The following is a 26324-nucleotide window of genomic DNA, read 5'->3' on the forward strand; positions in this document are numbered from 1 at the left end:
GCGGAGGGCGGGCGCGGGGGGCAGCGGCCACGGCACGGGGCCGGCGAGGGGCGAGGCGGCGCGGCGGCGCAGGGAGGTCCACTCGGAGGGCGAGACGCTGAGCGACGACGACGCGGGGGACCTGGACCTGAGGACTACCGTGTCGCGGTTGAAGAAGGTTTCCCTGAGGAAGCTGCGCGTGTGGAAGTCTTGAAGACGCGGCGTGGAGCCGGAGTGAAAAAAAATAACCCCGACGTCACCGACCTCGGCAAGGCGAGGTACCGATCGTCCGGTACGAGTCGGCACCGAGGGCTTCGAGTGAATCTGAGCTGGTACTCAGCAGGTTTCTGAGACGACAGCTGCACTACTGAAAGCTTTAAATAATTTCCACTGTTGTTGCTGTGTGCACTTAAAGCACTGACCGTTGTATGAAAGATATTACTTGATCGTTGTTACGGAGTGGAGGAATGACTGGCAGTGTCTGTGTCAGCACGTCGTTCGCGTGGTGACGAAGCTGAGAGTAGGCGAGTGGTTGAGAGTCGTGCACTCTTCCAGTATTAATACAGTCACAAGGCGCACACGAAGCACAGTCTCACTCTTTGTGTTCCGGTATATTCTCACCTGCCTTTTCTTATGCAATGTGCTACAGAAATAATTTAAAATATTTTGTTGTTGTTGTTGCCCAAATCTAGTCATAAAGTACCTTCTGTGATACTTTAGCATACTTTGTACAATTTTCATCCAATACCTCGAGTGTTTATAAGTTTACAGAATAACTCGCAAAAAATAATAATTTTTCATGTGACTGTACTAAATTCAATCACATTCCTGTGAATAGCCTAAAATTTCTCTCATCTCTCATAATCATTTTATATCACCATTACTGTAGGAAATGATTTATTAATTACACAATTTTTGGTGAAAATAATTCAGGAATAAAATAAACAATATAATTAGGCAGTGAATGCAAATTCCAAAAGCTATAGATCATATAGGCAACACACACTTGTGCCATATTGTCATGGTTAATACGTATGTTGCAAACACAAGTATGTATCTCATAAAGGCTTTTAATACAGTCATACATAAAAATTATTTTATACAGGTAATTTTTTTTTACTTTACATAGAAAAGAAATACATTCTTTGAAAAAAAAATCAAGGATCTTGTTGAATGTTTGTTTACATAAAAATGTACATGTTAACTAAATAGCTGTCCATAAAAAAATTGTTTCTTAACTCACCAATCTTCAACTAGATGAAAATCAATCCATGTAAAAAAAAAATAACTTTCATGTTAAATTTTTTAAATACATTAACTTTATTGATCAACACAACTGACGAGTTGACGTAAACCTTTCCTTTGTAACTAACCATGATTCTGCTTTGAAAAATCTAATACCAAATCCCAGAACAGTATCACTTAAGTGTCTTGTTCACATCTTTTCTGTGTAGGTTCTGAATGCGATTCATGCCAAATCTTTGCTAAATTCATCACCAATTTTTCAACTACAAAATAATATACGTATATTATTTTGAATTTTATCATAATTTTTTTTAATAACAGAAAGCCAAAGTGAGCTCAAATATTAGTCAACTGCATAAACTCTAATATTAAAGAAAAATCATGGTTTTAAAATGTAAATGATATTATAAACTTATCCTAATACCAACATACATTTAGAGAATTAAAGTACATATTGTAGAGAAATACTGTTACCTTATAAAAAAACACTATGTAAATATATAGATAGGTAATACAAAACACATTTCCTGGACAATTGTAAAATATGGCTGCACCCATAAAAATTTAAAAGAATTTTAAGTTAATTTAATTATTATATTAAACATACTTCTTAGTATTTTTATTACAATTGAAATTATTTTAAGACCATTTTTTATCTTAATGTAAAGTATTTTATTCAGAAATGTAGTACACAATCGCTTACCTGCTATTTAATGGTCTAAGCCTTGTAACAATGCAAAAAAAATGATTATCTAAGGAATTTAAGGTAATTTGGATGTGAAATCTTCAACTATATGATACAAAATATATGAGGAACACATGTATATCAGATTTAGACCTCTTTTAAAAGGAGTAGGAAATGGTTTCAGAAAAGTTTCATTAATTAACACTGAAGCTCCTATTAACTCTTTATTATATTAAAGTCCTTTCAAAACATTTATGGAAATAATGATTAAAAAAGTATACCTATTATTAAATAAGAATTTTTTTTTTAATAACAGTACTTTTGTTCCAATTTGTACACACCAAATAAGTAATTACTACAGTTCGTTGAACAGAAAAACTCCTGATCAAGCTACCTTTTGAAATATTTTAATAGTATACTGTCTATAGATTTCATGAAGCCACATACTGGGTATTATTTTACAAAATTGTAATCTGTATAATGAAGCACATTTGGGACCAAAACAACCCTTCTTCACACAAGAGATCGCTATCCCGCCTCCCTTACACTTTCCCTATACTAGGTCACAATCTCAAGTTCATTATAACTTTGGATTGAAAATCATTAAAAAGAAACTTTAACCACATTGAACTGACATACTGATAACCTGTAAGGTGAAAACATAAGCCCTAATTTTATTTGCAACAAATATTGATCGCATATATCTTTAGGATAAAGAATAACAGAATAGGCCCAATAAAGCAACACTGTTATAATTTTATTTTATTTTCTTTTATTTATTTTTTTTTTTAAGTTTTACGCTGACTTAAATAAATAATTCATATAGTCTAAATAATAAAATAAAAGTTATATATAATTTTTAAAAAATTAGTATGAATTAAAAAAGTTTTATACTTAGTGAATATAAATTTTTAGGCCATTTGAACTCAACAATAATCCTCACTTTGCATTATCTAGCCATCTTAATCATGATATGCATTAGACAGTGGGTTAAGTTAAAACTGACTTTTCAGGGGTATAACACAATGCTGGTGGTGATATTAAAGTTAACAGATAATAAATTACCTATCTGTCAAATCAACTATACCTGTACAGTTACCAAACTTATTCACAAAGTTAAAGCTAATATGCAATTACAAAAATATAAAATGGCTTTAACCATTCTGACATTCATGCAGCAACTGAATAGTAAAAATTTTTTACTTGTTCATACAATTTTAACATTGATTTTGATTTTCTCTTTCATTCCAAATAGATGAAGAAGGGAGAGTACAAAAGTTGTTGAGAGTCTACACAGTCCACGAATCAACATTATTCTGGATGTCACATGAAAGGGTGTCAGGAAAGATTGCAGAATGCGTACATAATACCAAAGAAGTGTTAGGATGAGCGGTTCCTACCGAGATAAAGGTCGACAACGGATTTAACTATTTGCATCTGCTTAGAACCAAGACACGGTTATTTACTTAAATTATCACTTATGACTGATTTTCTTAATTTTGCTAAGTAGTAAGTCATAATGAAGTTTATGCCGTGTGCTATTAAGTTGTGGCTGACAAGTTGGTCTAACTGGTTAAGTGTGTGTTAGAAAAATAATTTTAAAAAAAATTAAATCAAAAAAGTTGAAAGCCATTAAAATAACTCAAAGGCTTACTTTCTCTCAATAAACTCAGACCAAATATCAGTTAAGAAAATTTTTTAATACCCATCAAAAATTATTTTTTTACTATCAGATGAGAAAAAAGCCACAGTAATGAATTTTCTTGGCCTTTCCAAACAATTCTTTATTTACCAGCAACCATTAAATTTACCCAGAAAAAAATAGATTACACAACTTGAAAAAAACTTTTGATAAAATATATTCTACTATAGTATGAGAGTTCTCATCTTACTTTCAGCTCATAGGTCATAGCTTAAAGTGTCCAGACAAAATATTACATTTATTTGCAATTTTTTTTGCATAAAACTTTTATTTTCTTTGTCAGTAAAAATAACTATCACTGTTGCAAGTTAAGCAACAAACCAGAATCCAATAATTTAATATTATTACTTCTTCATGTTAAGTTTTACTTAGAGAGCACTCCTAATTGAGCATAATTTTTGGCTCCTATAGGTGTGGCATATTAGTTATGATAAAGTAGTGCTCATCTTTTTATATTGATTATGACTAAAAAAATTTATTTTTTTTATAAAATTTTGGCGCATGATTCTGTGACATTAAATATTTTTATAAAAAAATGGAGAATACATAGATAGATAATTTTTTTATCACATTTACAATTTATTACTATTAGTGTTTTATTACCAGTTATGATAAATAATTCATAATAATTAAAAATATTATACCTGGGTATAAAAATAATAACCAAATTTTCAATTAAATACACAATTTCTTTAAAGCACAAAAATTGGCACATATAAATGCATACACATTAGCACTTGCCTTTGGCTTTATTCTTGTGAACAGTGACTTCACACAGGTGCCAAAGAACTACACACAGTTGAAACAGGAATACACACATTGAAGTGAAGCTAAACTGAATGAATAATCACCTTCAAGGTTCGTCAGGAATGTCTCCTCTCTGTCCAGACAGTCTTCCGAATGAGGTTTCGCCCACACCTTGTGTACCTCGCGGCTCTCTCGACAGCTTGGCTTTCACGTGAAAGTGAACACTCCCGTCATCAGGAACTCGTGTCACACTGACCACCCCTCTCCCTCTGCTCTTTGCTGCTCCATCACAGCACCGGGGGCATTCCCCACTGTCCCTTGCGACATTCTCATCGAGAAACAACCAGGAATGGTGTACGCAGAATTAAAGAAACTTGCGACCAACAGGTTCTCTTATGGGATGGTCTTTCTCCCTTCCGTGCTGAAAGCATTTACGACTCAACGCAACGCCAGGACTGAGCTATGAGTCACAAACCTACAATGGCCCATTGTGATGAATATATATAATTAACATTAATGAGCATATATTTTTGATATTCATTTATGAAATTTAACGTATGTTTTCAACCAGTTATAACAAGGTTTCTAGTTCATCGCCTGGTCCATGTTCAAAATGTGTATGATTATAACGTGCGCGAGCCGAACATTTGCTGTTTTATGCCCAGCGTCAAGTTCTGGAAATCAAAGATTTTTGTTCATTTAGGCACAAGTCAATCTGTCAAGCATCCCACAAACCCAAACATACAACATAACAACACACTACCAATCACAAAGACTACCAAGTACATAACAGAATGAAGTAGGATGTTGGCTGCATCAAAAAATTCAAATTTTAGCTACACAGCAATCTAACAAATAGAAACTTAATTTATTTTCACTCAATTATTTAAATGTCAAATATGTATGTCAGCATTTTAAAGAATTTTGATCTTTCTGATAACTGCTATATCTTACTCTAAACTATATTTTAACTAAATAATACATAATGTCTCTCTTTAATCAAACATAAAACTTCTGCAAAAGTGATTGTAACAAGAGTTATACCTTAAAATAGCTTGTAAGAATTTGTATGTATGATAGCGCTGTGCCTTTTAACCACAAACACACATGTTGTACTCTAACAATGTCATTTAAAAGGTTAATGATAGTCAACCAAAAACATATGTGAACATGTTCAATGAAGTATGTAAAAGAAAGTTAAGGGAGTGATATAGTTCTGTAGTAGCACACCGTTGTTTTAAAAGTTAATGAGAAAAAAAAAAGCAATTAAGAGGAGATAACAAAGGACCCAAAACCTGAATTCCAGCATTAGGTATTTTGTCATCACTTAGATAGAGTAGTTTCAATAGAAGATGTATAAGTAAGTACCAACATACATAGTAAAGTATAGTAAACTATATGAGACATTAAATACAACACAACCCCAACACATATCCCTAAACTTCCAGCAGACGTACAGGACCAATTGTAAGATGGCATGCAGAACACAGATGCATTCCTTCATTCCTTGCAACTTACTACTGCCCTGTCACTAATTCCCTATCCTTCATATCTTATCATTTTTTTGTAAGTAATAAGATGAAGATTTAGAAGTGTACAAATACTTACCAAGTATAGATTACCCAAATAACTGAATACCATGTTCCTGGTAATGAATCGAACATATATTATAAATAAAAAGTAGCAAAATTAAAATAATATTTACATTTACACAAATAAATGCATACATTTATTTCAAATAAATGTTAGGAGAAAAGAAACAAGGCATCTAATAATGAAATAGAGAATCCCATTATTTTCAACCCCTACAGTGATAATTTAAAAATATATGTAAGAAATTTTTTTTTTTATGTACTAAGTAGTTTTGCACTAAAATTGAAAACTTTTACACAAAGCTGGAGTTCTCACACATTATTAGCACTGCTCTCGCCAGTCACACTGGGAAACACCATGTTTGAACTACGTACAGTACAATGTTTTGCCAGTAGCCTGCTGATGTAAGCCGTGTCCTATCGCCCGTGCTGAAACAAACTTCAGTGTCGCATGCCAAGCCCACCACACGGTCAGCGTGTTGGGACGTAGCCACAGAAACTAGCATGAGGCAACTGACTGCATGAGCTATTTTTATGGGTTCAAAATATTTTAACTGAAAACCTAATTTTTTTCAAATATATTACCACTGCACAAAACTAGGCCTGTGTGAATATCCGTTTTTCAGTAAAAATCAAATATGAATACAAATTTCATATTGTTCTCAAATACGAAAATTTAATTTGACCAGCAAGTGCATAGGAAAATATTTTCGCTAGCAAATTTTTTTAAATATGACTTTTAAACTACATAAAAATGATCAAACATATTTTCCCAAAGACTTGCTATTCAAATTCATTCAATGGCAATAGTTATTCCACATTAATGGTTATAATTACTTTAAAAACAACTGTTGCAAAATGCTTATTGTCCTGTCATACAAACTTTAGTCTTTCTTCTGTTCACTGTGCACTTGTTGAAATTAATTATAGCTACTTATAACAGGTCCATTAATATACTTTAACTGCATATGAACACTAATATTTTGTAAAACAATGACTCATAACTTGTACGTCGATAGTTATGTGAGGTGTCATGCAACAACTTAACCACACTTCTTATACAACAGAATATCAATTTTTTTTTTTAAGTGAAAGTATTTGAATTAGAATTGAATAAAAGAAACCAATTATTAATTTTGATATTTCTAATGTCCGCACAGGTCAACCAAAATATATTAGTGTAGCTTGATTGTTTTCTATTTGATAATTAAATTAAAGCAAGTGATCAAAATTAATGGCACAAGGCATTGCATATCTATAAAATAAGGTTTTTTTTTTTCATTTAGGAATGAAAAAATTGTTTTCCTATTCCAAATGTATTATAAATTTTCAATGTAAAAGTATATTAATCATGAAATTTAATCTGCATCCTAAAAACAAACCGGCTTTTTTTTTTTACCTTGTAGCAACCATATATGCAGTTCAATATACATTTGACTAAAGACAATGACACTGAAGTTTGTTGGAGCTACAAACTATTAAAACAGTGAGAATAAATGACTTCATTATAGCTAAATAATATTTATGCCATAAAATATGCTATTTTAACGCACCGTTGTATTTTACTTAAATGTTTATTATGTTAGTTACAAAATGCAAGCATTATAGGAATTCTAATATATGTTGTTAATTGCTAAACTATATAAAGTTGTTATGTAATGACTCCTAATGCAAATGTCTTTTTGATAAGACATTTTGCACTGATATATTTTGAAAATAAATTCAAAGAATATGAAACAGAATTCAAGAAAGATTTTGTTAAAAAACAAGACGAATGATACTCTATATTGTATGATATAATATAAATCTAAATGTCAATCCCTCTTTCCATGTGAAATGTTGCTTGTACATAATTTTCCACTTTTATATTATACATATAAAAAATATCTATGTATATCTTCCTTTTTTTTTCTTCGAGAAGAATTATTCTCCGCAGCTGTATGAAGACCAAAGATTATATTTGATATACCTGTATTATTCTTAACATATCCTTCTTTTATTTCCTTGGCAATTTACAGTTAATAAAAAAACCTTGAGGTAAATAAACAAGTGTATATTCATTTTTTAGCAAGCCCTTACCCAAGACTTATCATTTTATTCCTTCACAAAGGTTTATAATGACTTCATGTAGAACGTTAAATGTTTCACATAAAATTTTTTCATATGATGCATAATCATGACATGTGCATTTCTATGAGGGCTTATAATATTCATTAAAAGTTGCATTTAGGGGCGGAATGACGAGATTGACGCTTGCTAGTGCTTTTAGCAAGGTGTTGTCTCTAAGTGCGAAGTGTGGACTGGCGTGCAGCCTAAATGTCATACATGAGGCATCTATGAGATTTCAGTGGTAATCATAACATTGTATGCAAAGAAATTAAGATAAAGGTGCATTGAGGGCTTTTCAAAAATCTGTACCAGCTTTCAAGAATCTGTACTAAAAATTATTCTAAAAACATGCATTTTAGCCATTTTCACTCTTTTAAAAATACTGTTTAAAAATCATCCGCCCACAGCATATTCTCAATGACACCACTAGGATATCTCAATTCTCGTAGTTTCTTCTGAAGCTCTGCCCAGCATATGTGTGCCCAAGTAGTCGTAGCCCTTAAAAATACTTTTATTTCATTAAATAATATGTAGGAGAAATCTTGTAAATGTAAGCTTTTGCATGTTACAACTTACAAGACCTCTAGGACCAATCACAATTTGAAAAGCACCATGGTTCCGCTGTGGAGCGTTACTCAAGGGAAAGACGTAGACAGTTCTTAAGTTATAACAGTTTTTGGGCGCAATGAGAAAAAATTTCAAGACCCAATTTTAATGCAACATTTTCATGAAACATTGTTGTGAAATGTTTCTGACATGAAAAGGACAGAGAATAGGTACTTGTCCAAAGAGATATAAAGAGAGCACTATGCTATATACGTTTCTGGGCTCATTTGTATTCTCCTCTTTGTCCAATGATTCATCCATCCAAAAAAAAAATAGAACCGAGAGAGATGAACAAAAGAATAAGATAGGGTATGAACATGCGCTTGTTATTGTTAAGAAAATCTATATAGGTAGTCCATAGTCAGCTTTGAATGCCTTGAATTTTGTGTTTGCTAGCAGCGCGCTCTCGTTCTTCCTTGTTCAACCAGCAGCGTAGAGAGCGCTGTTGAGACAGTCCCTGCATTTCCTGCATAGATAACACTACCTGTTATGAATGTCATACTTCATTCAGATATTTGGTATGTTCCAAATGGCAGAATTGTTTGAAGAAACAGTAACACGTACAATTTTTCTTTATGGTGTGAGTAATATTTATTTTAAATTGATCATTATTGATTAATCAATAATTATTGATATCCTGAAGTTATTTTGGAGTAATAATTTTGTTAGTTCATGTTTATTAATTTATGTATTTTTATTTTGATCACATTTTGATTAAATACAAAAATGGTTAGAATTCTTAAAAACTTGAAAAAGAAATGAAAGCCAAAAAAAAAAAAACCTGCACTGTGTTATTTTCAGAAAATTGTCCTCATTCTCTCTTTCTGCCATTTTACCCCTTACGATATACTTATGAATCAAGGTTTGAATTGCCAAAGATGTTTTACTTCTGTCATGTGCTCTGAGTTACATGCACTATTTTTATGTTATTGTTTGTTATTGAAAATCTGCCATTGTTAAGGCATAGTGTACACATTATTTGATTGTCTCAGCCTGTCAAAGCATAACCTTTAACAATAGGTTAACAATAGTAAGTCATTTTCTAATTGTTTTTAATCTCTAAACCTTATGTGATTTATAAGAGAATCTATTTGTTGCAACCAATTATTGTCAATATCAGGCATTCCATATACCTACTATACCTTAATGTGGGAGATTTTCAATGATAATATCATTGTAACTGCCTACATATTATGTAGGCAGTTACAATTAATATTTGTGGGCAAAAAATTGTTATATTTAAAATGGCATCTTTCTGCATCCAAACCTCCTCTTTAAGGGGCTAACATGCACCAGGAAACATTTGGACGGTGTTATGCATCAATAGTCTAAACACCATTTCCAAGATAGTGTTCTACTGGCACATTCTGGTGGGGAAGGAATAAGTCTTTGTAAAAACAAATCGTCACATTATGTCCTAGCAACGGTTGCCATAATAAACCACAATAGACCATCTGCCAAAAATATATCCTTCATTATGTATTTCACATTACAAGACCAAGTGCCCCAAATCTACTAAACATTTTGCAACATTAAACTAAGCGCCATTAGCTAGAGGTTGGTCTAATAATGCAAAGCACAGCTGTAACATCAATTGGCACTTAGTGTTGTGATGAGAAATGTGCGTATTCTTTGTTGTTGGTAAAAAAAACAGTTTGTTAAACTGTGTTTATGGTAATAAAGACGCAAGAATTGTTAATTTTAGTTTGAAGTGGATCCTTATAATCAAGAACTACAGACATTGTAGAAATGGCGATTGCTTCTAATAATATTTCAAAAGTAAACATTGTATTTTTAGATTTTTAGATTAGACCTACGTTTGTTGAGTCTTTTTTAGAAAAACCCTACCACGGATTTAACATTTGATAGGATTTAATTATTTTTTTTTGTGGTTTACATGATTTTTAAATAGGCCTACACTATTTTTTGCTTGTTAAAATATAAAATATTCAGTCAATTAACCACACTGGAAAACATGAGCCATTATCATATCTTTGCACTCCACCTGGGTTTTATCAAGCAACAGTATTCTAACAAATGATTTAGTTACTCATTAACATACAATCCAACAGTTAAAATTATCATGATTACAAGATGGCAAGTAGTTCAATCAACCGCAAGGAAGATGTGAACAAAACACCAGTGAATTGGCTAAAAACTAGTCACTGAAATTTACGTAACTAAACCATTTACTATTTTTATAAAAAAAAATCTCTTGGAAGAGAGACTGTTGAATAAACATACAGCAAAAAACCAAATGTGGACGACCCACAACCTATCTGTTCAATGAGCAATGTGTATCACATTGGCCAAACGGAAAACCTTTCTCTGTTCAAAAACTTGAAGATCATGAATCTTTGATGAAGTTTATTCCACTTGACACAAAACCTGTGTATCGGAATCTTTTTGCTAGCTCTGAAGTATATGATGACATTAAAGGTTTTGACGGTGATTTAGACTTTGAGATTGAAATTCATGAATAAAAAACCAAAGTTATTTTTATTTTCATTAATATTCCTTAAGCAAAAGTTTTACCAATACTTAAGTAATTTTTAAAAATGTTGTAACTAATAAAAACAATATTGTTACTTTTTTGTACAAAAATGCATGTTTAAATTACTAAACAATTGAATTTTAGCTAAATGATTGTTTTTGAATCGTATCTAATTAATCTAACTTATCTAACTTATCTAATCTAACGTATCTAACTTGGTTTACTTATACTTAACAGTACAAGACAATATTCAATTAAGCAAAACTAGACCAAGTGCCATTTTTTATTTATTACTAAATTATTTTTTCAAAGTTAAAAAAAATTAATATAAAATAGTAAAGGGCAAAACAATATGTGAACAAAAACATTATGTTTGTAAGTGCTCACAATAAATTACATGATCATATGAAACTTCATTGTTTTTTGAAAAAGTTAGATTTGGTGCTTCAGTTTTACATAGTATTAAGTATTACTAGGCGTGACCAATATTCTTCACATCATCACTTTTAAACAAAAACAGCAATGTACTTTGCAAAAAGAACATTGTTACAAAAGCAAAAAAGACTTTTTTTTTTTTTTTTTTTTATTACATTTAAACACTTTAGAATCCATCAGAACACACATACCACAATTTTCACTCACAGCAATAATTGTTCTCTTTGCAATGCACAGTGCAGTTTTTGTTTTAAAACGATATTGAAGAAAATAGCTAAATCGCTCCTGACGATATTTAACATTTAACCCATTTGCATCTACAAGCGTACTAGTACGCAGCTGTTTTTCTGGCCGATAACACCATAGGCGTACTGGTACGCAAAATGGCTAATCTGCCCAAAAAACTTGAAAAAATCCCTTTAGAATGAAAATAACCCCTCAGAGTAGCTAGTATTGTTATAACAAAGGTATATTATCATGATACTTAAACTATTTTTAAAATATTATTTAAAGAATAAAAATATATTGAAAATATAAAATAACTTTAATAATAGTAATATATAAAAAAAGTTTATGGATTCCATGATATGTCTAACATTAAAGTGAGTGGATGCAAATGGGTTAAAACCCTAGCCCAGCACACAGCTGGGCATCTTGGTACCCAGGATTGTTCAGATGTTTGTTTGGTGAGTGCTACGCATATACTGTTCTTGTGATGCATAACACATGTGCAGGCTGAACAATTCCTGTAAGGGTAGTCAAAGTCAGAGAAATCAAGGAAGTTTGTAGGCAGCATTGTTCCAAGCAAAGCAATAAAAAAAAATTTATCAACATGAAAAATAATGAGTTAAAAATACACAGCAGGCTTCAAAAATTGAGTATCGCACACAAACGTGATGGACACGTCTGTGTGGACAAACTTGATGAACAGATTTACACGAAAAAAATGTAATGGACACATTTATGTAAAGGTAATAGCATAATCAGCATGTAAGGGAATAAAGGAGTTGATTGGGTTGAATGGTTAAGAGATGGGGATATAAATTTACCCTACAAAAAATTCCCTTGGACAGTCATGTCACCCTAACTTGTTGAATAAGCTTTGCCATATAAAGAATCAAATATTTACAAATCACGAATAACCTTATACACAATAAATTTAGGCACAGTAAAAACTTTATTTAAACAGGGATATAACTGCACTATACCAGGAGAGAACCAGTCAAGCTGTAAAACAATAGTTTTAAAACAATCACCACATAGGTAAGACCGAGAAATGGCACAACAATGAAAGTTTGAAAGTTGAGTTTTCAGGCCTCAGTTTTAGTTTCAGTTTTTCTTGCTATGTGGAGAGAGTAGTATTACAGCATACACACTCACTTGTGCGAAGAACCTGCTCAGTGAATAGTTTCCCATCGGTACGTGGTGACGAAATGAAAACACGGTAGATCCGGTGGTAAACATTTGGTCACAAGTGTACAGCATTGGACTCTGAATGCATGGCAAACTACCAATGTTTTTCTGCTCTGTGAACACGGTGGCCCAGCGCACACACACGTTCAACCTCGCCCCGCAGAGCCACGGGAATGCCAAGACTGTCTCTGGGCACGTTCGTCTCGACCGCTCTCTGCCTGGGCACCCACGATCCCAGCCTGCAGTACGGACTCCGATCTGCAGTCTGCAATAATACAGCTGTTTACTGCGGCAGGCTGGTTTCAGTCTGTTTTCCCAAACAGTTGCCTGCAGTGTTCTGCAAGTCGACTGAAGTGTAAAATCACAAAAATGCTAAAGTAAAATTTTTATATGAAAAATATTGCTAAGAAAAATGTGAAGAAATTGAGGAAAATAAGAGTAGTTAGTGTTGACTCTAGAAAGCAAATTCTATTTTCATAGTGTATTACTTTTTACTTTTTCAGTCAAAATTTTTCATAGCACTGACTAGTGACTGACATGAACCTTATATTTTTATTTATAACAGTAATAGGCCAATCAAATCTTCAAATGCCATCAAATCCTTAGTATTCCAATACTAAGGATTTGATGATTCAAGGGAAAAATGTAAAAGAAAAATATTAAAGGAAATGAAGTAAATTAAAAATTCAACACTGAGAGCCTCTGAAGTTTACTAGGTCAATTTCTTCTCCATACCTATCTTGTTACCATGCCTCACAATACTGTACTTTTAACATATCATTTTATAAATAAAATTACAATGTGTGTTGATTCAGGAAACTTAGTATGTGAAACAACCATTTAAAGTGTAGAATGTTTCAACACCGAATTTAATATTTTTCATTTATTGTATTTTATAATATTTTTTACCCTTGGTACCTAATTGTATTCGAATAGTGTATTTGAGGTTCTCACTGGTATTCAAATTCAATATTCGGATTCGAAAAAAATCGGGATCTGACCCATTACTAATGTATAACTATAACAATGCACACATCCTTCACAATTCTTAAATTTTAAATGTTCTCTAACCCAGCTTTATCACCACATGCACAAGTATACGTTGACATGGCCGCGGCCTAACTGTCCTTGTGCTAAGCGGGGGTTTGCGTCAATACATGTACTGAGATTAATTTGTGGGCGCCACCGTGCGAGGGGCACGGACCCGGGAGAGACTCTTTTTTGGGGCCGTGACGTCGCCCATGTGAGGCGTGATTTTAACCCCCTTAAAGCCAATCCTAGTACTCGCCACTGGTCCGCTCTCAGCGTCGGGTACGCTCTTCACCTACGCAGTGGGCTCTTACGGCGTCCCACACGCCGTCACACTCAGGATGTTGAAATAAACAAATACAAATAAAATTGTATGCCCTGGTTTATTAGTTGCTACTTCGCCTACACCTTTGATTATATCACACAACGCCTGCGGCACGATTCGGTTCACGTGGTGCGACCTGACCACGTGGTCACACTCTACAATTAGGTAATTAGCATAAAAAGGACCATAGTGGTCACTCGTACAATTATTTAAACAGTCCCCCCGACCGAGAGAAGCCCCGGGGAATTTTGCACGAAAGATTTAAAATGATTAAGATTTAACAGAACTACTTAGCAGTGCTGGCAAGCGGTGAGGTCCCCGGGGTGCTGATGCGTCTGCTCTCGGTCGGTGCTGGCGAAGGACTGGGGTGAGCTCAGGGCTCTGCTAGCCTAACATGGCGTCTTCGCGCCGAACCAATTACTGTTATACCTATTTACGATTATGTGCCACAGGAAGCTACAGGTAAAACATGAAACACTCTTAATAATTATATTACACCTAATGCATGATAAAAACTATTAACTAAAACTACAACAATTTATTATTAATGATAACCAGTCCGGCTTCGGCGGACTTCGGTTCGTCTCGTGCATGTTCGGTACGTCTTTTCGTTGTTTATGCCTTAACTAAATATTAATTACTTGAAGTACATAAAACACTCCCGGCCAATCTGTCGTCACACGCCACTTGGGGAAAAATAAGCAAAAAGAGAATTACAATGTTTATCTCTAGTTAAAGGGGTGTGGTGCACTGCTGCTACAGCGCCCTCTTGACGTATATGGCGTGCTATTCACACACAACCACCCGACCACGTACTCCAGACGGAGCGGCTGCCAGTACGGGAAGTGGGACGGGGGGTGAGGGGAAAGGTGGCGGAGGCTGATCAGGCTTCTGGGGCGCAGGCCCCATTGACGTCAACGTGTTATTCCTGTTCCGCAGGTCGCCTTATTTTACCAAAACCTTAATGCTACATCCTTCTGTGAGCCCAGACCTTAAGAAAATTATTTTTTTCCCTGAGGCTAACAGAAAATGTCGGCCTCATGTTAGACATTACTACATGGAGACAAAAAAAAGTCTTACCCTCTTACAGAAATGCTTGGCTGGAAAAAATAAAGTAACACACTAAACTTCTCCTGATATCTTTTTCCCTAAACTCAGTTAACAAAAATCAATAAAGACCCATTTATTAACAGAACCATAGAAAAAATTTAAACAAAAATGGTTGAGTCTTCTTAGACCTACATGATATAAAACTACAGTTTAAAAAATTATCATTTTACTTATTTTTTCAACTTACCTTTTTAAACAGCAGCTTTTTTTAAGGGATGTCTTTAATATATTATGTTTCATCACCTCAAGATTAATATTTAATATCTGAACAGACAGAAATGAATTATGGCCAAATCTTCATATTGGTTCCTGTAAACAGCCTAACAAGGAAGCATTCTTACTTTATCACCATCAGTGCTAAGAAATGTATACTTACCAAGTGTGTTTTAATTCTCTGTCAGGAAAGACAATCTCTGTGTGGTATATCTAAATCTACTGTATATAGAACCATGTTATATCAAGCAACTTTGAAATCTGCATCACTAAAAACAAAACATTTTTTATTCACATATTACATGTAAATGTAACAAATACTTTTTTTTCTCTCAAATTTAAAATGTGTATTAGGTCAAAACATCAAAAACACTTAAATTCCCACATTGTAACAAAACTAGATAGGTATCTAATTTATATCTATATCAAAATAGTTCCGTTCATTTCAATAGTTCACTAATGTTTTTATCTGAAAAAACAATTTTTCAGTCCCTCCAAAACCTGTGCCATCTTATTCATCAAGTGTCAATGCCGGGCACCAAAACAGGATCGTGTGTGTTCAACGATACACTATGCAACTTCTGCCTATGTTTCCTCATGTCGCCTTTCTGGGAGAAGGCTCGGCCGCACACGTCACACGAGAAGGGCTTCTCGCCGGTGTGCGTGCGCACGTGGCACACGAGGTGCGGCTTGCGACGGAACTGCTTCTCGCAGAAGGAGCAGGCGAAGGGCTTGCTGTCCGAGTGTGTCTGCATGTGAGCGTTGAGCTGTGCGGGAGCCTTCACGGCCAAGCCACACAGCTGGCACTTGAACGGACGCTCCCCCGTGTGCGTGCGGATGTGCACGACCAGCCCCGACTTGGACGTGATCACCTTGCCGCAGATGTCGCACGGGAAGTCCTTCCGCAGGGCCGTCCGCACGTAGTCGGAGACAGGCCCGTCCCGGGAGGCCACGTGGACCGTCCTCCTGTGGAAGCCCAGCCCCGCGGCGGTGCGGTAGTTGCGGCAGCACATCTCGCAGCGGAACGGCTTCTCCCCGGTGTGCTTGCGCAAGTGGGCCGTGAGCTTGTGCCGCGTGGTGAACCGCCGGTCGCAGGCGTGGCACGGGAAGTCCAGCACCACCTTCTCCCGCCCCCGGCCCCGGGAGAACACGCCGTGCGAGTTCTGCTCGTGCATGCCCAGGTTGCGCTGTCGCTTGAAGGTCTTGCCGCAGACGTGGCAGGAGTAGGGGCGGGCGTCCGAGTGGCACACCAGGTGGTTGTTGAGGCGGTGGCGCGTGCCGAAGCGCAGGCCGCACGTCTCGCAGGCGAACGGCCGCTCGCCCGTGTGCTTCAGCATGTGTATCTTGAGCTTGGTGGTGGAGTGGAACATGGCGCCGCAGCGCTCGCAGATGTGTCGCTTGGGAGCGCCTTGGTGCACGTGTCGCTCGTGGATCCTCAGGTTCTCGCGCTGCTTGAAGGACCGCCCGCACGCCTGGCAGACGTGCGTCGCGAGCCCGTGCCGCGCCCGGTCGTGCGACGCCGTGTGGAGCCTGAGTCGGTGCTGCGATCTGCACACCTTCCCGCAGGCGGCGCAGCTCAGCGCGGCCGCCACCGCCTGGCCGTGCTCCTCGCGCACGTGCTGCTTCAGGGCCGCCGCGAACACGAAGCTCTGGTCGCACAGCCGGCACTGCCGCTGCCGCTTGCGCGCGTGCAGCCTCATGTGCGTGCGCAGCACGTGCTCGTTCTTGTACACCTTGCCGCACTCGGCGCACGCGGCGCGCGGCTGGAAGTGCTTCTTCACGTGCTCCTTCAGCGACTTCTTCGTCGAATACGTTCTGTGGCACAAGTCGCACAAGTTGCCGGTTCTGTCCGGACGAGTCCGAGTGAGGCCACGGCGTGACTTACTGCCTCTGGAAGAGCTCACAAACTTCCTGGACCTGGGCGAGCTGCCTGGTTTACGACCCACGACGGTTCCTTTCACGTCCTCGCAGCTAGCCTCGACCTTCACTTTGAGATCCTTTGATTCATCCTCGCTGTTAGACTTGTTTGGCTCGTCCACACCAGGTGAGTGATGCTCATCTTGCCCGAGACTGACACCAGCATTACACTGCACATTTGGTTTCTCTTCATATCTGTAATGAACAGTACAACAACAAGAAATTAAAAAAGTATGAAGTAATGTCTATATTTTTTAGAGTCTATGCCATGCAAGCCTCATGTAATTCGCTCACACCTCTGTATAACATTAAGGCACTGAAAAAGGCATTTACCAAAAGAGTATTGTTCTTCACTCACTTGCCTCTGCTGCACTTTTTTTGGTCACCATTATCTTATACACATACACCAACTTCCACTTCATCAAAGTAAACTCTCAACAGGAAAATACCATTCTGGTAAACTAGGAATGAATATCATTACAAGTCTACAACACTGTAGTGAAATCTCAAAAAAAAAAAATAATAAATTTACAATTTATTATTTTGTCCAGTGGAAAACATTGTATGAGTTAGCAGTGTAATCACAATAGTTACATGCACATACATATATACCAATAATATTTTATTTCAGACACTATCTTAGCCTTATAATAAAATTTATGTATGGGATGGTAGATAATTTTGCCAAACGTTAAAAAACTCCATGTTCAAAATTTATCAAAAACTACAAGTTGGGTTTAAAAACATTGGCTAATTATGTACATATGCATAAATGCACCTTACTTCAAACTATTTCAGAATGCAAGTAAAAGTAGCACAAGAAATGTATTTTGACATTTAGTCAAAATATTGACCTTTTTTTGAAAATAAAAATGGGTTAGTGCCCCAATGCAACAATATTGTGTAAACAGTTGAAGTTGTTCTGATCAACAGTCATTGTGTTCCATCTATTTGCTCTTTAAGCTTATATTGTTCCATTTAACCCTCACACAGAAAAAATGAATCTGCACTTGAAAATGAAGATTGTAAAACTATTTCAAGTTGGATGCAATCATTAGAAAAATACCATGTCAAAATAGGCCAAAACAAGAATTATTTTGATAAATCTGCATTTGTTAGCCATGTGAAAAAAGTCACACAAAATCAAGTACCTACTGACAATACTGAAAGAAATAATTAGTTTATATTATGTTGACTTGTAGAATATTTGCCAGTGCGGATACATGGGTGACTGACATGGAAACAGGCCCTGGCAACCATCACGATACCATTCCTAGCCGCTCGGGGATACTGTTCATCGTTTTGCGTACATGCATGTCTCTTGTTTTCTCAGAGAGTCAACTTCCTTTGAAGAGGAAAACTCCCTGAGGCAGTTGCCGGGGCATCTCACGGACACTCTCGTGCGCACGCACGGGCTTTGTGCTCGCAAGTGGCGGGACGACATAAACCATTCCCTACCGCTCCCCGGCTGTGATCAAACCTTTGGAAGCAACAAGAAATTTCCATGATGTCCAGCCTTTCCTATGTCATTGGGCTGTCCAAGAGCCAGTGGCTTACACCACGCCAAAACAAATCGTCTTAAAAGCCTGCTTAGGAGTGGAAATGCCACTCTCAGAGCGCATTCACCTGTGTTATCCAGCAATTACTTGGAGTATACACCAATGCTTTAAATGATTTAATGCCATCAGCTGTGCTATATTTATATTTTCATAAATTATATCACAAAAGGGCTTCAAATATAAATGATGAATCACTTAAGTATTAAGCTAGCTTCTATAATTTATCATTTCTTTTACTTACTTAGAAATAAAATCTACGACAAATACATCCAGAGATGTGTGAAAATTTCCGATCTGAAAATTTAACCAAATATTTATCTGGAAAATTTTCCTTTTTTTTCCAATAAAAAACAAAGTTTTACATCATTATTTAAGTTAGGTTTATATTAGAATAATTTATTTTTTGCATATTGGTTGGTATTGTTTAAACAACAATTTTTTGTTCGTATCAGTTGGTAGAGGGTAGCGTGGGTCCTACCCAACACTCAACTATTAAGTGAGCCATTACATTGTAAAGCAAGACAAAATGTATGTTTTATTAAGAGTCTTTTTACATAAAAAAAGTTGGAAAAATCTAATTGTTTCTGTGAAAATATAATTCTTTGGAAAATTTTACAGTTTTGGAAGTAATTTTACAGTCAAATACCAAAACATTTTCCCAAAAATACTTTTCCATAAAACCAACATTTTTAACCACATCTACAGAAAGACATCTTCATCCTAAAAGTAATGCAGCAATAATTGCTTCTGATTTATTAAAAAAGTAAATAAATTGAAGATTTAAACAAGCTTAAAATAAGGGAAAATGAAGGAGTGTATGTGTTACCTGCTTCTGCACTATCACACTGTTTAGATGCCTCTACGAGTTAAGTGACTCATGCAGAGATTAGCAACACACACTGTCATGGAGTGCAGTTGTGCTGTGACCAGACAATGCGCTTGTACTCCAGAGCAGCCGGGTTTGAATCCTGATACGGCCATCCTGCATTTGGCTTCCTGTGGTTTTTCTAAGTCACTCCATGCAACAGTTGGGATAATGCCTAACTAAAAGTCGTGGCAAATTCCTACTAGTAGCTCTGGCTTCACACGTGTTTTCCAGTCTCTGATGACCTCATCAACAACATATCAGGTACAAATTAAAAAAAGTAATTCACTGTGGGTGCTTGTTAAAATGAACAAACTTAATGTGTAGAAGTTATGTTAGAAAAAGCATTTCACAGGAAGAAAGTGTATTGTACAGTGAAAGACCTTTCATTCGGTACATTCAGGACTTATGCCATGCCGTAATAGCTGTTTTTACTTGATTTTCTAACGAGAATTGGAACACCCCAAAAAACAAAAAAATATTATATACAGTACAAAAGCGTTTACAACATGTTATAATAAGCTACTCTATAAAAAATAAAATACTACAAGTGTTACTTTTTTAAAAAGTCTTTGATATCACTTACATCCGTAATTTGGATATCTTCTTCAAAAATCATTAAAAGTGTAGCTGTGAAATGTAAAATGTAAAATTTATCTTGCTAGAAAACAGTTAACTGTACAAAAGTGAAAACTGACAATGACTATAAACTCACAAAATAGAAATGCCTGCAGCACAGTTATGCTACCAGGCAGGCAACAGTCTGAATCCACCTGTAATAATCTGAATGTGAGCGGCTCAACTAAGCCAGATCACGGAATGTGCCAAGCCACCAAATGCCTGATTCATGACCTCTCGCTGGACGTAGTAGGCACTGGAGGATACATCTTCAGCCGAAGTCTATCTCTCACACCTGCGTCAGCAGTGGAGTATTCAGCATATTCAGCTTCTTACACTTGACGTCAATGCTTCAAATTCCACCTTGTCCAACATTTTTTTTTACAATAAGTTTACAAGCCTGCCTAGCAGGAACACATAATTGTATGTTTCTTAAATAAGAAAAAGTAGTAATTCACAAATTTAATATTTCAAGTAGAGATGTCAAAATCAATGCCTGGATTTGTCGATTCTCGCAATTCTTTAAGTTTTGAGTGTATCGAGAATCAAGGGAGGTCTGTGCCAGTTTTTTTTTTTTTCACTTTTGCCACTTTTGACCGTAGTTGTTCAATGCTGACGTCGTCCGGGCCTGCGGCCCCTTTGAGCCCGATATGCCAACGCCCCAAACACCACCATCTCCGTTCAAACCTCCTGCTTGTGCGTGCGTGTGTGCGTGTGTTGGTAGCCCAGCAAGAGGGCACTTAGAAGCAGTGCGACGGCCCCTAATTATGTACCTAATTAATTATTAAAACCTTTTATTTTTAGCCCCAGTGTTTTTATGTGCAAGCCAACGTGCTCTTTTACTTAATTTAATAATATATTCTAGTTTTACAGACGTTGCGCGGACGAATCCGCACGGACCGGAACTTGACCTCAGTTGTGATTCTTTTAAGTCTCACGTTAAATAATTACAGAAGTGTTAATGGTTTTTAATTAAGAGTATTGTGTTTTGTAATTAAATAATGTGTTTTGTAATTATCTTCACTTTCGCCGGGGCACGGGATCATTAATTAACGTAACGGTTTTTTTGTACGGCGGAAGTGCGCCATTGCGAGGGTAGTGTGGCCAGTTCCTCTTCAACAGCCATCGAGAGTAGACGCGTCAGCACCCCGGGGGCCGCAATCTTTGTGCATCTGATCAAGTATTTCTGTTTTATAATTTATTCCTAAATAATTTCAATCTCTAGCCCTCGGGGCCGCTCTCGGTCGGTGGGACGTTTAATTAAATATTTATATAACTCGCTACGAGCTTCTTTGTCGCAGTCCACAGGAGACTCATAGCGCATGGCCACATGGTTGGCCCACGCTTTACCTCAGCTGATCCGTGCCCAGGCTTTTTACTGTTTTAATGGAGAACGTGTAGGGAGGCGTGAGTTATGTTATTAAACCTAAATTTTAACTGAGTCGTGAGTTATATTTAACGTAATGAGAATCCAACCTTTGTACGAGTGTGGCGTGCCCGACGCCTAGAGCGGGCCAGGTTTGGTGTAGATCGACATAAGGGAATCAATAGGGCTGGTAACTCGCCCCACATGGGTCACGTCACGCCCTGAGAGAGAGGATCGGCCGGGGTCCACGTGCCAATTTCACGTGGTGGCGCCCATATAAACATCTTTCCCCGTGAAGCAGTGAAGAAGATAGCCCACAATGCATCGGTTGTAAATAGATAACACATAACTGCCGCAGGGTATCTTTTTTCTTCTTCTTGTTTTCATCCATCATACAAAATGCAACACAATTTTAAAACTATGGACATGTAAAGATATGTGATTTAAGATGTAAAAACTGGAGGAACTCAATACATGAAAAACCACGTAACATACTATGCTTTTAATTTATACAAGACTGATTTTTACAATCATTTTCCATTATTGTGAAAAAATGTTAATTGTGTATTTTACAGCAGTAGGTGTGCAGTCTAAAATTACGCCCCACTCTTTTCGCAGATTTTAGAAAACAATAATCCCTGCCATTTTTCAGAAGGCTTAGCAGGGGATCCCTTACAAACTTATTTTAAAATAAAGGGTTGAAGATGATATTCAAACCAGTGACCACAGGATTAGAAGTCAAAGAAGTGTGACAACCATGAACTTGAGTCAGTGAACAGTTTAATTCAACTCACATTCTTTGCTATGAACTTATAACTATTTTTTATTTTTGTTAAAATTATTCTATTAATTTATGTTTTCAAGTTCAAGGTAAGAATTGAAATCAGCATTGGAATCGATGAAATGTATGTGTTTTGGTATCTATAAAATTTCAAATAATGTACCTTGTATTCAAATGGCCACCATAATCCTTGTTTCCCTGTTTCCTTGTTTCAAAAATATTATTTTTCATAAAATTACAAAACATTTTTAAAAATAAATAAAACAATTTCAAACATTAAATGTACTTTAGGGATTTTCCTTTGACCATCTTTGAGTTAGCAGTAACGGAAAGCTTATTATACACCCTTCAGTGACTGTTATTTGAATACTTTTTAACATTGTACTGTTTCATCTACAGCCATTCTCCAGTGACAATCCAATTCCTTTTGTCAAATTAAAATTTTAAGATGATAACAAAATCAAACTTTCAAAATAAGCTAGCTGCCTTACAAAGGTCTTTGACTTTATTGAATACAAATGATTTTCATAGGACTTGTTTCATTTATTTTCTTCTATATCATTTACAACACAAAGTGTTGAAATAATTGTTTTGTTTAGTTCAGACTTTTTTAACAACAGTTTGAAATTCATGAATGTGTATACGTACTCTGTTATGAAAAATGATAATTGTAGATTTAATCTCTTTACTTATTGTGATACCAAAAACTTAAATTAAATATATGTTCGTATATATGTGTGATTGTGTATATATGTATATATACATAAAATTTTAGTTATAAAAAAATATATATATATATATACACATATATATATATATATATATATATATATATATATATATATATATATATATACACACACACACACATAAAATGCAAAGTCCTGACTGACTCATGCTGTAGGCTTAACCCCTAAAGGTAGAACGATGAAATTTGGAGGGCATGTTGATTTTATTATGTATCATTTAAGAAAGGATTTTTTGAAATTCAACCCCTAAGGAAAGAAAATGGGGAGAAAAAGTTTTTATGGAAAAATGAATAGAAAATTAAAAAAAAAAAAAATCTAGTGATATTTGCTTGAAATTTGGTATTTATGTTTATTGACACAATTAACGTAACTTAGCATTAATTAATTTTTTAATTCAACCATAATGGGAGAAAAGGGATAGTAAAGTCTGTATCAAACTATTAAAAAAAATTTATCAGATTTACTTGAAACTTAATCTTCAATAAAATTAATTAATTAATTACATATTTTAGCATTTTTTAAATTAAACCCCCAAATCAATGGGGATGGCAAAAATTTTACAAGAAAAATTGGGTCAAAATTACTTGAAACTTTGTATTACACAATAAATTCATAACTTTTTTTTTTTAATTCAATCCTTAAGGGAAAAAGTATGGTTACTTTCTTTCTTTTTTGTGTAGACAGAAGTAACTCGGCGGACAGCTTCCAGGAAACCAAAGTCGTTCTGTGAGTACACAACTACGTCCTCCCAATAATTTACGAATCTTCACAAAGTTAACATAGCCAAATAAAATACTCTAAAGGGCACACATTTGAGGGCACAAGTCACCATCGTTGCATTCTTTAGCAACTTAGTGCATCCAAAAATTTAAGTTTTCTCATTGAGCATAGTGCCAGCTATGCATCCATGTCAATGATAATTTAATTTTGAATGAATAGCTAAATATTGTTAACTAAATTAAATTGACTGTTACTGTCATGTTACCTCGTATACTAAAGTAATCCCGACATAATAAATAGCTAAGGTGTTTAACATAAATTTAGCTTCTTCAGTGTCATTATGTTTCATAATGAAAACCACATTTATTTTTACCATTGCTATTATTACCATCTTCAATGATGCAAGCAATGCTATGATATTGAGCTTATTCCAAAATTTATCGTACAGTGAAAAACAAAACATGAATAATCTAGCAACAGTAGCAGTGACATTAATTCACAAAAGAGCTGGAATTGTTGCTGAGAAATGAATATATTTTAGATTTTTTTATGGAAATCAAAAACAGTGAATTCAGAAAAGCAAAAACATTTTTTCCTCTGTCAATATAAAAGATTCTTTTAAAAAACTGGCATAGAATTAGCACTAGCAAAATGCACAAAAAAAAGTTTCAAATAAAATACAATAATGATAAAAATATCAGAGTTCAATATAATTTAACTGCGAAATTATATTTTTAAAAGTTATTTTAGCTTCAAACATTAACTGTACAAAATATCTATATTCCGTGAAGTAAAAAACATTTTAATTAATGATGGTAAAATATTTTTTAACTAACTACAAACTTTGATCTAGTGACAGTTCAAGTACTACATAAAACTGCCTCTAAAAAATAATCTTTCTTGTTTTATTGGAATCGCCTGTATTCTAAATCTCCAGTAGTTTCAGTTCAATTCAGCCAGCACAGGCACTGAGATAGTCACCTGACATCGTTCCCAGCCACTCTCGGTTGAACAAGTGAGCAAGGGAACAATCGACAATTAAGAAATTATACCGTAAAGTAAATTCTGTAACACACGTGTTGCACCAGTGTGAGCGTTATCATCTTACATACCTCATGTATCTTGGACAGAAGCTCTGCCAGTGACAAATTACAGAAGGATAAGATAAAAAGAACCATAAGATACAGGATGATACACCACACAGCATCAGGCTTGGTCTCACGCACTATACAAGGGGGCTTAAACTTTTTAAATAAAATAATTTGAAACCGAGACCACAGAGATTCAGCTGTAGGAATGCACATAATGTGAATGCAGGAAATAAACTTATACTGTGTGACCATAATGCCTTCAAGACAAAATTACATTTTAATCATCAACACGTTACTGTTTTATTTTGTTAAAGTTGGCTGATAATGGGCATTGGTGATGCAATATTTTAGAGTGAGAGTTGAGTACAAATAATGATTTTACATGAATGCAGTTAGCTTGGAGGGTAAGATGAAGCCTAGTCACAACTCTCATACTACTTGCTGGACGTGAAGGAAATGATCTGGTTGTACTCACAGAGAATGAACTGCTAGTTCATGCCATTACTGAACATTTATTTATCATCAACAATTATTTTTTATTTTTGGCATAACAACGCCGCAATAAATAAGTACAAACACAACAGCTGTAGAACCAAGTACATCAAATATCAATAACAAAAAAAAATATATTAAATAAACAATAATATCTTTCACTTGATTATGTACATAACTTAAAAGCTGTTCTTTCAATTGGCAACATCATTGCAGTATGAAATTTTTTTTTATAACTCAAATCAGTTAATAAATAAGGAAAAGTAATTACAACTCTGGACTTCATTTGCTGCTAGGAAAACGTAACTACCACTTGGCACTAACGATGTATAATTTCTGCAACATGATATTTGTTACTTGTTTATCAGATACAATGCTTACCCAATGCTTCAAGGTTTGACCGCCTCCACGCTCTGATGCCTAGACTTGTCGTGGTTGCTGAGGTACCTCTTCTGGCTGAAGGAAAGGCCGCACTTGGTGCA

General features: G+C 35.4%; 2 protein-coding genes across 2 annotated transcripts in view; one reads left to right on the forward strand and one right to left on the reverse strand.

The window, feature by feature from the left end:
- Positions 1-7996, forward strand: part of LOC134532297 (1-phosphatidylinositol 4,5-bisphosphate phosphodiesterase epsilon-1-like) — a 191924-nt gene extending 183928 nt beyond the window's left edge. Inside the window, 1 exon segment of the mRNA XM_063368719.1 lies at positions 1-7996. Within this exon segment, the coding sequence (XP_063224789.1) occupies positions 1-193 (193 nt within the window). The 3' untranslated portion in view covers positions 194-7996.
- A 7677-nt stretch (positions 7997-15673) lies between these two features.
- LOC134532306 (gastrula zinc finger protein XlCGF58.1-like) overlaps positions 15674-26324 on the reverse strand; it is a 136600-nt gene continuing 125949 nt past the window's right edge. The window contains exon 5 of the mRNA XM_063368751.1: positions 15674-17796. Coding sequence (XP_063224821.1) covers positions 16203-17796 — 1594 coding nt within the window. The 3' untranslated portion in view covers positions 15674-16202. The remainder of the gene's footprint in view (positions 17797-26324) is intronic.

Source organism: Bacillus rossius, chromosome 1 (assembly GCF_032445375.1).
Source record: "Bacillus rossius redtenbacheri isolate Brsri chromosome 1, Brsri_v3, whole genome shotgun sequence".
Lineage (NCBI taxonomy): Eukaryota > Metazoa > Arthropoda > Insecta > Phasmatodea > Bacillidae > Bacillus > Bacillus rossius.